The following is a 17,091-nucleotide window of genomic DNA, read 5'->3' as shown; positions in this document are numbered from 1 at the left end:
TTCTTGAACTATATTGCAATTTCGATTTTAATCACAGTTTCACAGACATGTTTTACAGTGTGAATATGAAGAAAAACAAATAGATCTTATTAATGACCTGTAACATGTCTCTAAAACAGACATAAGGCAAAACAAATAATCACCTAGTAAAGTTGTAACAAAAGGTCTCTAGAACAAACCTATGGCAAAAAGCACCAAACGAATTTGATTATAAAATAATCATATATATCATAGACAACATATTGTCAACATTTATTTTTATATATAGGTTATTTTATAATAATCATTTCGTGTAATTTTTCATCATAAACAATATTTATTTAATGTAAACATTATTGTATTACATGACAAACCCCTGCAAAATAAATGTGCCACAAAATAAACATTATATGAGAATTTCTATTACATGTCTTAATTTTCTATTAATTAATTTTGTATCAATTTGTCACGTGCCTAGGGTTAATTATAATAGTAATAATATATTTTATAATAATATAATATATTTGATAATAATATGACTTTTTGATTGTGGTGTCCTAATATATTTGATAGAGTTTATGGGGGGTCAATCCGTGGCAGGGGGGCATTTTAGCGAATAACACACACATTAAAATAAATAATTATACAAAAACACTAACTTGTGCAACTTTTAGATCTAAAAGTTTCAAAATTTACAGCTAAGGCATAACATAAGCCTTTACTGACAATTTCTGTCATTTTCTCTTGCTGGTTTGATAATATTTTTATTGTTCCCTTTTATTTTGCAGCCCGCAACAGAACGCTCCATCAAATCACTACACAGCTAACCGTTTGCGTCTCCTTCCACTTTGTGGGTGACGTAAGGGCTTTTTCTTCGTCTGTGTTTAGTGGCGGCTTGTATCTGGAAGCACGCTGTGTCACGCCAAACAAATAATTGCGCAGAAACGAAACCGTTAGGCGCGCTGCGTTGTGATTGGTTCAAATAGCATATTGCGGGAAAAGCCCGGAGCACGCAAAAAAATCTTGCTGTAAGGCGATTTAGAAATCGCGCATATTCACAGCGGGATTTCGATACGATTTTAATTAATCGCACAGCCCTAATTTACACACTGTCAAAATCTGAGTGATCTTAAAACACACCCACAATACGCGTTGCAAAAAACTTGTTTCTTCCTTTCATTTAACAGATCAAGATAAGAGCCTCTGCAATACAGCAGAACTCATAGAATCATATCTTTCAGAACTGTTATGATGTAAAAAAATCATACAAAAAGAGATAAATGATACAAATGTGTGCCAACTATGGCCTGGTTGTTGTATTAGATAGTTTGACCCAGAAATCATGATGATTTTTGGGAGCATGCTGAATCAATTGCCTCCAACATGCGATTTCTATAGAGCCTCTGCAACTTTGGTGCTTGGAGCTGTTATTTATGCCACTGTTTCTGGAAGAACGTTCCCCTGAACAGAACATGTGTTTCCTCTGAGACATGTAAAGTCAGACATAAATCTTTTTCTGTTCTGGTCAGTACTGTTCATGCTCTCTCCAGGGTAGCTGAGTATTCCAAGGCCGTCTTGCATGTCCAAAAGCGGACACATGATTATGATTGACTAGAGTCATTAATGCCCTCACTTACACCCAGATAGGGATAATCAGAGGTAAGAGAGATAAGAGAAATAAAGCTAAATAAATACAGTTTTATTAAAGCCTTTATTGACCAGATTCTGAAAAGTGTGTATTCCTATTTTAAGTATGTTGAACATCATGTGATCAGGACATTCTGGGACAAATTATCATTATCTTTGTATTAGTGTTTGAGTGTGTGTTAACAAGATGCCTCTCTTGTCTTGACTGTGTGTTCGTACCTGTCTGCTGAAGACGTTGACCACAGGCATCCAGAAGTCCTGCGCCGGGTCGTAGCAGTAGATGCATTTGGAGAGACCACCGCACACGTACACCAGACTGTTCAGAGACACGGCCGTGATGTTGCGCTTACACATGGGAAAGTTGGAGCGCAGCAGCCAGTTGTTTGTCTCTGGGTCATAACACTGTACCTGAGAGTCACAGAAACACATAGTAAGCATACACACTCATAGCAATGCTCCTAAAAACACAGCAGTACACATACACACAGATACAGGATTATAATAATAATGCACATGTTGACTCTTATCAAAACAACTGAGACTGACCACCTCCATCAACCTCCCTGACTGATCGTTTACAATATCCCTCTAATGCCTCATTACACTCCATACACACAGTTCAGTTATACATGTCTCTTTGTGATAATTCTGTGATACGAAAAAAATGAAAGTCAAGTGAAACTGAGGAAGCAATGCTGTGTTTCTTGAGAAGTTTCCAAAGAAAACGACAGCCCAAGGCCACAAAAAGTAAACCGACCACGATTGGATGAGGAAGTACAGTAATTTGTTCATGTTATGTTAAAACACTGAATTCATGGTAACAATAATAAGCTTTGATTGAAAAGGCTCAAAGGAAAAACCACACAGTGACGTAGATTTAGGTGCTGCAGAATTAGTTTAAACATACATTAAGCACTTACAGGGAAGGACAAATATTCTGTGGAATAACCCTTTAGGGGAAAACTCAAAATTCAAAGTCGTATTGGTATTTCCTTTTCATGCCCCATCTCTTGTTATTTTAGCATTCCTATCTTTTTTATCACTTGCTTGTTTTCATCACTTTCTTGCACTTTCCCACCCGCAGATGGTTGATAAATAATGACCGACTGCGGGCAGCAAACAAATGCACCGAAAGCCGTTAACGTTCTGGGGACAATACACACAGGTAGAAGGCCTGTGCGAGTGGTTATCTGATCCCAGTGAATATGCACGCATTTGTGTGTGTTTCACTTCCAATATGGTCGTTCCTGTTGACTTCAGAATGAGGTGTAAAGCTCAGGTTACAGAAGCAGAGTACTACAAACGAGTGGCTCTTGCTCAACACGACACCAAGTTCAAAGGCAAACGAGATTACTGAGAAAAGCAGCTGGTCTTCTGCTCATTTATTACAATGCACACATTTTTCTTCTTCTCACAGTAGGTCCTTCTCTCCCAACAAACTCGAGTTAAAAATATTCATAGTTATTTGAAATTTACATAATGTACATGTAAATACAGTATCAGTTCTAATTCCATGGTCTTTCCTGATTTTTATTTCTATCTACACTGTAACACAATGCTAAATGCATCATCTCATTTAATCAGTTGATATTGAGATGCTGATATTCATGCTCTGTAAAGCCTTCATAACAGCTCTAATCTAAGATCCTGTTAATTGTGTGTTCCTTTCTGAGGCTGGTAAGTCCAAATGAACTTCTCATCTGCAGCAGAGTTAAGTTTTGGTCAGGTTTCCTGGGATGGCCTTCATGAGGGCCAGTTTCATCATGATGCTTGATGGGTTTTGTAAATGCATTCGACAGTACTGTTCTTGCAAGAATATTCCAGAACAGCTGACCTTAGTGTCTTAAAATAACAACTGACTGTTGTTGTTACGCAATTACCAGTATTGTTCTACAATGTTGGGAAAATAAGTCCAAACTTGTGTCCAAACTTTTGACTAGTACTGTACATGACAGCCTCATTGACTTCAACTAATCTTAAACAAGAATTAAAGAGCTTAACCAGCATTTGCAAAAGCGGTAAAAAACTTTTCCTAACACACATCAACACACATCACTTGCCACGCTCACCTTATCTGTGCAGCTGCTCTCGTCTGGTTCTCCTCCGATGACGAACAGTCTCCCAGCACAGCTGACCACAGCTGGAGAGCTTACAGCCTCCTTCAGAGGAGCCACCTCCGTCCAGCGGTTAGAGAAAGAGTCATAGACTTCCACATTGCTGAGGCAACTCTGACCATCATATCCTCCGACTGCGTATGCCTGCAAACACAAACATATCTTACCATCATTATTGTTGATGTACAGTAGCTAATACTAAGCAAACAGACAGACATATCTTACCATCATTATTGTTGATGTATCTAATTAATACTAAGCTACATCTAAATACAAGTATGCGGGATATATGGTTGCTGGGTCTGCTGCAGGATTTCTTTAACTGCAAATGCAACTGTAATCCTTTAAAGTAATATATTCACTGACAAACGAAATGCTTCACTATTTTGTTTGCCTCGTTATGTTAAAAACACAGATAAGGTACAATGCAGTTATTCTTAACACAACTTGACTTTAAGGAGATGCGAGTTAGGTTATCCATGATAAAGGGTGTAAGTGTTGGGCACTTACACATTCTGATTGTCCATTTTGTCTTCACGCTAGCATGCCTATTTAGACTACGCTAGAATAGAGAGGGCCAACAGAATGTTTTAACTTGCTGCCACGGTTGGAGTTTACCAGAAACACCATTTTTATGCTATGGAACTGCTTCCGAACAACTGGTTCCACTGCTGGTTGCCCTCAGGTCTAAAAGGGCAAGAGTAACAACGCCAAGACAAGACAGACTAATTCGATAGCGTCATTTGAGAAACACTGCCAGTACTGCTGTTGGTAATCCTGGTTTACACACGATAAGTCATTGGACTATTTAATGATGTTTGGCTGCAGCTGGACTTGCTGGACACGCAAAGAGGCTGTATCATGCAATATTAACTCGATGTCATTCTCAACGTCTTCTGAATTTTACATTTCTGGTGCTGACTGACAGATTTTTGTACAAGACCAGACTTTCCTATATATTTGACAGATACATTTTGTAAGACATTTGTGTGTGTAATGTTTCTTTTGAGCATGATTACAGTATATAGTCATGTTAAAAGCTATTACCCCCTATTTTAATTGTTTGTGTAAAAACATCATAAAAATCTACTAGGTCAATACAACCTCAGACAAACAACAGCATATTGTACAGCTGTTTTTCACAGTGCCAATTTTGATCTAAAAAAAATTAATCTAGACCCTACAGAGCCTCACTGAGCATTCCAAATGTTAAAGTCCATGACAGCACAATTAGAAGAAGACTGAAAAAGTATGGAATGTTTGGAACAACAATACAAGGACATTCCTCTTCTGTCTAAATAAAACATGGAGAAATGCATCTAAACAAAGCATAAGGCTTCGACAGATGAGACCAAAATGAAGTTGTTTGGCCTTAATGCCCAAACATTGCCTTCAGCAGGAATGCCTCGTACCCACTGTCAAGCACAGCATGTGAAGGGGTAATACATTTTTTTTTTTTGCAGCCACAGGACCTAGGGACCTTGCGGGCACTTGGGTCAACCATGAATTCTTAAATTAAGTTATGCAACAGAACAACGATTTATAGCACACAAGTAAATCTACACCAGAATGTCTAAAATAAAAAAATAAAAAATAAACTGCAATGCTGTGGTGGGACCTCATGGCATCTGTGCATAAGTAAATGCCTCAAAACTTTAACGAACTGAAGCAATGTTGTAAATAAAAATGGGCCAAAATGTCTCCAAAATAATGTGAGAGACTGATAAAGTCATATAGGAAATGATTACTTTAAGTTATTGCTGCTAAAGGTGGATCTACAAGTTATGGGCATTATGCATGATGGGATGACGCCTCATGCTTCTCTTCTTTCCCCAACCCACCCATCGCCCTGGAGAAGGGTCAATCTGATAAGAGCCCCTTATGTTTTTCCTATTAGAACTGAGAGTTCTTGTTGCACCGTGCATATAGAAACGCTTTTACTTTAACTGGTAAACATACGAGAAGCATTCAAGTCAAACTGGCACTTCTGATGAATTTTTCCATGAATGAGGGTGTAAAGGCGACTTTGGATTTTTTCATTTTATTAATTTTTTTATTGATGCAACGTGATCTCTAATCACAGTCATTCATGATTTTTTAAGACCACATTTTGTCTGCAATGGTGACAGTTCAACACTATCCTTCCAGGTTTTAAAAATGTATTTTTAAAACACTTCTTAACCCAATAGCAGAAATTTAAATGTTTTCCTTGCTCAATGCAAGCCAACAATTTCATCTTTCTGCAATGGCAAATGTTACTTTAGGAATATAAAACCAGCTAAATGTTTCCTCAGGTCAAAAAAGTGGCAGACATTCCTATTTGACATTTGTCATGTCTTGTTTGACACGTCTACAAAATGCTTAAAGCATACTTTAAAACAAACACACACACACACACACGCGCACACGCGCGCACACACACACACACACACACACACACACACACACACACACACACACACACACACACACCAATTACCCTCACCCACATAAGAGTAAAATAACGTTAGATAGCTATCTCCTGCTTACTCACTCGCCGGTATGCCCACTGATGTATGGCAGTGCAAACTCATCCAAGTTGAGTTCCACAGAATTCAACATCTTTTAGCTGATAAGAAGGGATTGGAAATTTCAGGTTTGAACCTCCTGAGTGTTCCAAATGCTTGTCACACATACAGTACAGCACAGGTCATTACGTACATGCCAGTAAATATGTTATGTGTAGTAACAGAACTATAATATTATTCAACATTTCATGTTATTCAAACATCCGAAATCAAGGCACTCATTATTTTATTTAAGCATGGGTCGTTGTCTCCTGGATGCTGTGGTGAGAAACAGGATTAACCAGTTGCGATTATGCATTTTTCCTGATTCTATCTGAAAACCAGTTTGCTCCATTCTGTGCAGCAGGACATCAAGATATCAGCCTGTAAACTATTGTGGTCTAATGGAGGAAGAGAAGAAATGACTAGATTCAGGTTTACAAGTCGTCACTTTACAAGATTAGACTACTAAGCATCACATAATTTTATTATTTTTATTTGGATAATAAAGTTATCTTATGACAGCTGTGGCAAAATATAGCATGACTGGTTGATAGATAACAAACACACACACACACACACACACACACACACAGGAATCCGCAGAAAATAAACAAACAGAAGAAATGGGTTAAAGATATGATCTGGTTCATGTTCTAGAGAAATTTCTCTTGTTATGCCACAGTGGAGTTTCAGATCTCAGTCCTATGTGCATGCATGGGGTATGTGTGTAATGGGTTACACCAAAACCCCTCCAGCTTATTTCAAAATAGATGCAGTGAGCAGAGATTCCCAAACAAATGTTCATGATGCAACAGAATTAAAACACAAGGACAAAGTGAAGGAAAACAGAACAGTAAGCAAAGCTGTTATTACTCATCAGTGTAGCAGAAACAACTTTTAGCCTTGCTCAACGCTATTAATGTTGCTGCAGGTTTGTTTTATTTTTTGTGTTGAATGACTGTTAGTGTCCATCTGCTGTCAGGATGCCATAAGGAAAGGTACCGGTCTGGATAACCCTAATCTCTTTTTTTTATTGAATCCAAAAAAAGGTTAAACACAAAACCCTTACGTTTACATGCAATAGCAGATAAAAGTTATACAAAATGGCTTATACAATGTTATATTTTTAACACTATTCCTGAGGAAGCGTTGCACCAGCTTCATGACGCATATTAACCAAGTCCCCAGATTAGCTGAGCACTCCTTGGCTCAGTATCCAAGTTTTTACTTTTAAAGGAAACCTATTATAGAAATTCACTTTTTAAATCATCTTGGACAGATGGGTTGGTCAAATGAGTGCGCATGGCAAAACTATAACAAACATCTCCTGCCTTTTTTCTTACTTAAATCTTTCCCTTATAAACATGCTGTTTGGATTTGTCTGTTATTTGTAATGTTTACAGTATCCCTGAGGGAAATGATGGTTTTTATTACAGACCCTCCTCTGGCTCCACCCAGAAGTTGCCATTTGTTCAGCATTAGACTATTACAGCATGTCATAAAGATAGACACACTCGACTGTTAAATAAGGACAACAACTTCTCTCTTTTTAATACCATTTACTCATGGAATAAAGAACCATTGGTAATTGTTTATTCACAGTGGAAATGTTTTGACAGTTCTACTGTCTTCAATGTTGTACATTTTACATCAAACCATTGTCCGAATGAGAAACAATTCTCATCTCATCGTCTATACCGCTTTGTTCTGCTTACAGGGTCAAGCGGAGCTTGGAGGCTATCCCAGGAGGCGGGGTACACCCTGGACAGGGTGCCTATTAATCACATGGTACACACATACAAACATTTACACACTACAGACAATTTGGGAATGCCAATTAGCTGATCTGCATGTCTTTGGATTACGGGAGAAAACCGGAGTACCCGGAGGAAACCTAGCAAGCACGGTGAGAACATGTAAACTCCAAGCACACAGAGACGGGAATCGAACCTGTCTAGGAAACGACCCTGGACCATGGAGGTGCAAGGCAACAGTGCGAACCACTACACCACCGTGTCACCCGAGTTGGATTTGCATCAGTACTGAAACTTATGAGTAGATATTTTCTGATGGTCTGTGATTTAACTTCATCTTAAAGCGTTGCTTTTAGTAGCAGCATATCGATTGTGTGTAGGTATTAGTGTGCCGGTTTGTTGTTTTAACTTTCATGTAACTAAACAATGAGGAAGTCATGAATTAATATTCTTCAAAATAAATCGGTTACTACTGAATAACCTTTTTCCTGCTTGTTTTGTTCACCAGAAATGTGGGTTGAAAAAGCCCTTAAAACATGGGTTTTAAAGCTATAAACACCTCAACAGTACATCTGAAAAAGAAGTGAAACAGAATGATCTGAGCTGGATGTAGTACAGTATATGAGCTTGAAGTAAAGCATTAATTTTACTATTTCCAAGCAAATTTCAATAAAGTTATTCAGTAAAGTATAAAATTGTATTCTAAAACACTACAAAAACTTTTCAATTTTACATTTGTGGTACTTAAGAGCGCAAAGCTGTCGATTATAACATTATACTGTACAAAAAGAGCTGTTTAGGACACAGACACAATCACAGGTCGACAAACCTTTATAAAATAAAAAAACAAGGCAACACGGCCAGAGAAAATCGGCTTTAAGAAGCAGCTGATGGGCAGATGACATAAACTGCAACATGACGCAATCAGAACACGAGTAATCAGGTACAGAATCAGAATCTGGGAAGACAATAAATAGAGAAGGTTTGGTATAACAAACTGGCAGAGACTAAACAGAGTGTTTCCTTCACACAATCAGTCGTCAGAGGAATCATAACGATCCTAATCAGTTGTCAGGGGAATGGAAGCTCTTGCCAGCCATGTATGTAGCCCATGCTGTGTCTTGTGAACTCTCCATAGCACTGATTAATTTCCTATAAGAGCACAGTTTAAAGTGTTTCCTTTCTTTTGTATCACAGCAATTGGTGAATATTTATTAAAAACCTGCCTCATGCCTTACGTCTGTACCTCTTTCCCACACTTCTCCCTGTAACGGTTTTGATGGCTGATAAAATAAAGCTAAATTACAAGCTACCTCTAACTGAGTAAGAAACAAACGTCTCTGGGGAGCTTCTTTGAGAAAGGGAAAATACCCAATGATGAGACAGAGGATGAGACTCTGAGACTGCCAACAAAAAGAAAGCTGCATTCATAAGAAAATGCCAAAGAGTCCTACCTAATTTAAGAGTTTATCGGGTAACAGGTGAATCACATTCTCCAAGGCCGCTCTGTATAATAGACGTGGCCTTAAAAGTATGTTTGACACAACTTAAACTCTGCAGATGCTCTGGATTAAATCAAAGCAGAATAACTTGAGATCGTCACTAAAGAACTGAAAAGCCTGCTTCCTTTTCTAACAACCTATCCTTGTAATACAGGGGTGTCTGCAGTCACAGCAAGGAAAATACAATTACAGAGCATAAGGAATACACTGGGTGTCATTGTCTCTTATCACTCTTAGATGGGACAGTCTGGTCGCAGGGAAACAAACTCAGGGCTCCGTAGAAAACTGTCTTACCTAAAACCGGTCAGTGGTGAAAAAAAGGTTGGAGACCACTGACTTACAGTAAAGCATCTATAAACAGTCCTTCCTTTACCAGTCGAGCCGTTCTCTTACACAAAGCTAATAAAACAACTTCTAAAAGCAACTTCTCATGTTACTAAAAAAACCCGAATTCCAAATCCTCGCTTACACAACGCAAACATAATGGGCAGTTTCCATGTACATCACATTCTGGCCAAGAGAACTGGATCCTTTTAACAAATCTGTACAAGGGCTATTTGTGTTGACTAACAAGTACACCACATGAGAGATCACATGCTGTATACAGGCCAGGCCAGAAAAGGCCTACAAAGAACAGTTCTATAATCGAGCAAAATAAACCTGTTATTACACAAAAACTAACAACCTTCATCCATTTCACTTCTTAAGTGTAGCATAAGACTCACACATCAGGCGCACAGGCTACACACTGGTTTAATGCTCTTTAGCTGCTACAGTGAACATGTTACCTGTTGCATTCCTGTGTTTAGCTTCCATATCTTACTACTTCTGTGTCAAATTCAAGAATATTAATAGGCCTGTTTAAGCACTGGCCAAAATGAAAATGAAAAAAAAAAAAAAGGGAATGTTTTTTTTCTCCTCATGTTTTTTGTTTGGAGAAAAACACTAAAGACCCACCTGAATGTCTACGAAAAACTATAAAGTGAATTTTTTTTTTCTTATAAGGTCAGGATCAATATGTAAGCTGGATCAATAACAGGAAGTCACAGTGTGCCAATTATATCACTATTCATTTTTCATTCATGTGACAATAAAATACATTTTGATACATTTATTGGGAATTTTCGCTGGTTAAATTTCATTTAAAAAACATTTAAATGTGCATTTTATATTTACTTTGGTTATCTTTGTGTAATATTAAAATTTGTTTGACGATCTGAATAATTTAAAAGAGACAAATTTGCAAAAAAATAAATAAATAAATCGGGAAATACTTTTTCATGGAACTGTAAATGGGTTTGTTCATGAGAAACTGTTAGCTGTCAATTTATCAGCAATGATTTATTATAAGAGATACCTAAAATAAACATAACATATCAGGCTCATCTTACGCAGCTGCTATCTGACACTCAGCAGAGACACAAATGAGAGCTCTGTTAAGCACATACACATACAAATACACACACAAACAAAGCCTTAACATTGTCCTCTGCACTGTACATGTGACTGAACTGTAATGATAACCCAGAGAGGGGAAAAAAAGCCATTAGATATGAAACTAGTCCGACAGGAAGCAGAGAGAGAGAGAGAGAGAGAGAGAGAGAGAAAGACATCAGATAAAAAGACAGATGCATAGAGACAGTGAAAGTAATGAACAGACACTGTGGTAACGCACAAGACCTCAGGTCTAAACCCAGTCGTTTCAGAAACCTGAGACTCACTAACCCCTAAAGCACAGCTGTCTCAGAGCAGCACTACTCACAAGTGTCGAATCAGAGTCAAACACACGATTAAACCGATGAGAAGAGCGTATCTGGAGCACCGGGGAAGTCCAAACCTAGTCTAGATTACACTGCTGTTAGGCTCTAAATAGAGCGCATGAATTGACAATGAATCGCTTCAGTGTCAGGGATATAAAGCAGAGAGTGCTCCTGACGCAGTGCTGGCCGAGTAAGCACTCGGCTATGGTGAAGGGCAGACACGGGAGAACCTGGCTGGCCAGAGAACAGAGACTGAGTGCTCGGTTTGAGAGCGGTGAGGTCGAGACAGAGGGCATGTTCTGCCACTGCCAGAAAAATACACACAAAAGAAAAAGGGTCAGCGTCACAAGATCAGATTTCTGACAGTTGGCTGATGATGAGCAATGGTGGAGCAAAGCTGTTTAACCACTTCACGATGTACTGTTTTACTGGATTATTGATTATATATTTAAGTCTGTATTTATAAGGGTTGATTTAATGCTGTGTTTGTGTGTGCTGTAAGTACAGAATATTTTTACAGTCTGTTAATTTATTTACTTGCTTTAGCAATAATGTGACATTCATGATGATAATGATTAAAACACTGTTGAGCCAAACTAAACAAAGAGAGAAAGATGCGGAGATAACGAATACCAACAACAAAGAGAGGAAGAGAGAGGTAGACATAAAGAGACATAATCAGGCAGACAGACAGTAGACCGTTAAAGGAGAAAAAAAAAAACTATTCAAAATGCCTATTCAGAAAAGAATCAGGTGGTCTCTAATACAGCAGCTAGAGCTCAAATAAAAGAGAAACGGTTAAAGCCGTTACAGCCATTATAACTGATGCAGGCTCCCTGGTTTTCAAGTGCATGCGAAAGAACAAGAGATCATGGAATATAAACTTTGTTACATATGTTGAAGCGGATTCAACAGAAGTCTCAGCCGGAAGTCCTGCCAAAAGCAACTGTAGCTAAACTTGTAAAACTGCACTACACACCCATAAAGGTAGCATGGGGTAACATTCACCTAAAGCCTGCTGCGCTTGCCGCAACAAATGCTAATGTTACTTTCTGTTTAACCTCTTGATGCAACTGGTGTGTTTATCGCACTGGCATGCACAAAACACAAGAGAAACCCATATACAGTATACACTAGTGTTTCACACACACAGTATACTTTGGCGGGCGGCTGAAGAATATTGATGGCCACACAAGTATATTTGCTCACTGCTTTTAAATATCTGTCCGAGAGAACAATGCCATCCACGATCAATTAACTAGTAGCAGACAATTCTTTTTCCCGCTACCAATCTTGTACCTGTTTAGTAAGATTGAAGCACTAAGAGAAAGTAAATGCAATAGACACCATTTACTATTAAACAAAGAAGCGTACATACGGTCAAACACAGTTGTGCACAGTGAACAGGCTGGCTCGCACGCACACAAAACTGAGGTGGGAATCAAACCCTCAACCCTGGAGATGCCATGCCACAGTGCTAACCACTACACCATTGTGCCACCTCAGCAGATGACAACATGGCAAAGAGAGAGAGAGAGACGCAGCATCAAAGATCCAACTAACCTAAACGCGAGGGCGTTGGAGTGCTTTGACAGACAGTGCCATCTTTACACACCAAACAGAATTTATTTCTAAATTTCTTTCACTTATATATGGGTAGATATAGGAAGGGTTAATAGGCTGCATCTCTGAATGCATAATTAGAAGAAATATTAAATAAGTCAAAATACTGTGTTAAAGTTTTGTAGAATTACAGTAGTACTATTTCCCATATAAATACAAACAATGCAGATACAGTATGTTGTAATCGTTGTTTTCTACAGAGTTAAACACTGCATGTAACATCTACCTCAGTAACATCAGGAATCAGCATTATAAGCATTTCACTGCATATCATACTGTGTATGACTGTGTATGTGACAAATAAAATTTGAATTTGAATCAGTGAGATACCCACCCCTAGGGAAGACCAGGTTAAAGAGAGAAAAATATGATCTAAGATGCAAAAAAGTGAATTCTGAGTTTGTACATGTTTTTGCCCCGGCTCTGTTATGCTGCCTCAGGTTTTTTGGCACGAACATGTGCGAACCTGGCAAAATCTACAAATGTGCAAGTAACTACAGCAAGAACCAACAGGGAAGTGGGGAAGAAAAGAGGAAATGTTAAGTGCAACAGATTTTTTATGCCAGATGTTTCTTTCAAGTGGCGCAACAGAAATGCGGATGAATCGATGCACTCATTATGTCTAGTGCCTACAGTACAAGCCTGTGGCTTTAGTTGGTCAGACCTAGGTTCAGCCTCGTTATGTGCCCAAATGAGGTGGGATGACGACCTGAATATACTGAATAACCATGTTTTCCATCAATGGATTTTTTTCTTCCCTGATGGAACGAGCATATTTCGAGATGATGCCAGGATTTATCTGGCTCAGATTGTAAAAGATGGTTTAGGGAGCATAAGATATCATTTTCATGCATGAATTAGACTTTAACCCTATTGGGAATCTTAGGAATGTTCTAGTGAAGACTTTATGTAGCAGTCTGACTCTCCCATCATAATAAATAATCTTAGACAGAAGTTAATATGACTTTGGATGAAAATAAATGTTGTGACATTGCCTAAGCTTATCCCCGATTAAAGGTTATAGTGAGATGTTTTTTCATTTGCAGGTATATACACATACACAAAGTTCAAAAGTTATAACCCCCTCTTTTAACTTAATGTTTTTTTTTGTGTATGTAAAAACATAAGAAAAATCATCTGATCATACAACATAAACTTATTTAACTGTGCCATTATTTATTTAACAAAAGTTAAACCAAGTTAGTAAAACTAAGTACCCCCCTTCCTGCTTCCACAGGATTTCAGAGGGTAAGTTGCTTCCAGGCGCTGATGATCATTATTAGCCTTTAATTAATTGATCTTCAGCATGTGTGCAGACAAAAGCAAATGCTTGCTGGTCAGAAGCATAAAGGTATGTGTTAACAGAACGTCAAGAGGGAGGACATAAGGAATTATCTTAGAAAAGCAATTGTTGCAGCACATCGATCTAGAAAGGGGTATAAACTATTTCCAAACATTTTAGAATTCAACGTTCTCCAGCGAGAAAGGTTACTCACATGTGAAAAGCATTCAAGACAGATCAAGGTATGGACGTCCCAGAACATTCACTCCAAGTTCAGACTGCGTGGTCGGTCAAAAAAAAAAAAAACAAAAAAAAAAACCCTAGATATATCTTAGACCCAGTTCCATGACATCACATTTCGAAAAACACTGAACAAGTAAGTGTGTTTGGAAGGGTGTCAGAAGAAAGCCTCTTCTGTCTAATGTCTAAAAAGAACATGGAAGCAGGACTGAGGTTTGCAAAACTGTATCTGAACAAAGCACAAGACTTGCTCTATAGGCGAGATGAGTGGAGGCCTTGGCCTTAATGTCCAGCACAATGTTTGGGAAAACCAAACAGCATTTCAGCTTCAGAAACTCCCCAAACTCAAGAATGGCGGTGGAGGAATGAGGTTTTTGGCTTGTTCTACATCAGAACGGCTAAAAAAGAAAACAACCAATATTTTAAAATGGCCTAGTCAAAGTTCAGACGTCAATCTAACTGAAGTGCTGTGATGGGACCCCAAGAGAGCTGTGTATAAGCAAAAGCCCAAAAACCTCAATGAACTATTATGAACTAAAGCAATGATGATGTAAAGAAGAATTGGCCAAAATTCCTCCGCAATGATGTGAGAGACTGATAACGTAAAACGGGAAACAATTACAACAAAACCCCAACAAAATAAATAGAGGGATACTAACAAAATTTGCCATTAACCATTCAAGAATTTACATAAATTTTCTTACACGCTCATAAATTATGGCAACGTCTAACAACTGAGGATAGCCTTTAACCTTAACATAGTCAATCCCTGGCTAAAATCTGGAACACATGGACATGACCAAATTAGTCATGAGTTACATCCCTTGAGACGCTTTGTTAGGCCTTTACTGTAGCTGCTTGTTTGTGGGTGTTTATTGCTACTTATCTTTGTTGTAAAATGAACCCGTGTGTATGTACCACACACACATCTCATGCAATCCTGCTGCCTCTCCTCCTCCCTTCGCCTTGGTCTTCTGCCTGGGCTGGTTCAACATTGCACACCTTGGTTTTTTTAAAAGCGTTCTCACACACTAGTTGAGACACATACATATCTGTTTGTGCCAGATATAACGAATGAAAAACAAATTTATAAATAAAAGACAAATAAAGAAATAAGGTAAGTATGGCATGTGTATTTCCTATTGTTACATACGTTATACATTTCTGCACTTTTTTATTTGTTCATCTACTTCCACTCTATACACTTGCATGCATATATGTGTCAGTGCTCCAATCTTTTTTTTGTTTGTTTGTTTGTTAGCATGTATGTTGATGGTTTTGTGTTTCTGGTTCTTGTATGCATTAAGAAAATCAGTCACAAGCCAAGATTTTTTTTAATTGACACGTCATACCTCTTATACGATTAGAGTTCCAATTAATGCCATCAAACATCTGTGGAACAAGTTAGTTCTCATCGTCACTTGTCATAACATCTCGTGGGGTGGTGGCCTCACCAGTCTCTCCTGTTTCTCTCTTGTGAAGCTATTAATCAGTGATGCACTGAAACCACTTTTTGTGAGTCCTATGGGTTTCTATGCATACTTCCTAATAGGGAGTATCAATGCCAGTACCTGGTGTTGTCCCAGAGTACAGCGTGAACAGAACTTATGTTTCGGATCTGATATCAATAAACTCACCTGCTATTGATTCACTAATGTGCGAACCTTGAAAATGCTCTGCATGTAGAATGACTTTGTGCAGAGTAAAAATCAGTATCAAAGATGAGATACACAGGGCTGACACTGCTAGTCCATATCAGTGAATAAGCTAGAGACAAAAAAGGTCCTACAACAAGCTGCTGATATGCGTCCTTACAAATTTAATCAGCTTTGAAAGCAGGGTGCTTACTGGAAAAGCCATGTACTATTACCGTCAACATAATGAGCAGTGAATACATTAAGTTGGGCAGGACGTTGTCTCCTCTCTCATGATGAGTCCTTTGGAGTCCTTCAGTACCATGGCAAATGCTCAAACAACAACAACAACAACAACAACAACAACAACAACAACAACAACACTGTCGCAATGTTATACATGTCACAACATATACTACACAAAATTTTCACAATATAAAAGAATATTATATACACACTACCATTTAAAAGTTTGGGGTCACTTTCTAACTCCATGATGGTTCCTGATTTTTATTTCTTTCTACATTGTAAAGGAATGCTGAAGGCGTCCAAAAAATGCATTAATCTCCTTTGAACAGTTGATATTAAGTTGTTTCTGCTACTTATGCTCTGTAAAGACTCCATAACGCCTCTAATCTGAGGTGCTGTTAATTGGTCATTTTTCAGGCTGATAACTCTAAATGAACTTCTCGTCTGCGGCGAGGTAGGTTTTGGTCTCGCCCTCCTGGGATGGTCTTTATGAGAGTCAGTTTCATTATGGTGCTTGACGGATTTTGCAAATGCACTTGACAATACTGTTCTTGCAAAAACTATTACAGAAAAGCTGACTTCTGTGTCTTAAAATAAAAAACTGTTGTTTTTCTTGTTGTTACGTAATTACCTAATCCCATATGTGTTATTTTATAGTTTTGAAATCCTCAGTATTGTTGTAGAATGTAGAAAATAAATCACTAAACAAAAACAAAGAAATTTGCAAGTGACCCCAAACTTTTAAATGGTAGTGTATA

At 38.1% G+C, this 17,091-nt stretch overlaps 1 protein-coding gene across 1 annotated transcript in view; it reads right to left on the bottom strand.

The window, feature by feature from the left end:
- Positions 1-17,091, bottom strand: part of klhl24a (kelch-like family member 24a) — a 36,405-nt gene that overhangs the window by 3,662 nt on the left and 15,652 nt on the right. Inside the window, exons 6-7 of the mRNA XM_053486788.1 lie at positions 3,696-3,884; positions 1,846-2,034 (exon numbers count right to left, since the gene is read on the bottom strand). Coding sequence (XP_053342763.1) covers positions 1,846-2,034; positions 3,696-3,884 — 378 coding nt within the window. The remainder of the gene's footprint in view (positions 1-1,845; positions 2,035-3,695; positions 3,885-17,091) is intronic.

Source organism: Clarias gariepinus, chromosome 25 (genome assembly GCF_024256425.1).
Source record: "Clarias gariepinus isolate MV-2021 ecotype Netherlands chromosome 25, CGAR_prim_01v2, whole genome shotgun sequence".
Classification (NCBI taxonomy): Eukaryota; Metazoa; Chordata; class Actinopteri; order Siluriformes; family Clariidae; genus Clarias; species Clarias gariepinus.
The sequence above is the reverse complement of the archived record's forward strand: the minus strand, read 5'-3'. Positions and strand labels throughout refer to the sequence as shown.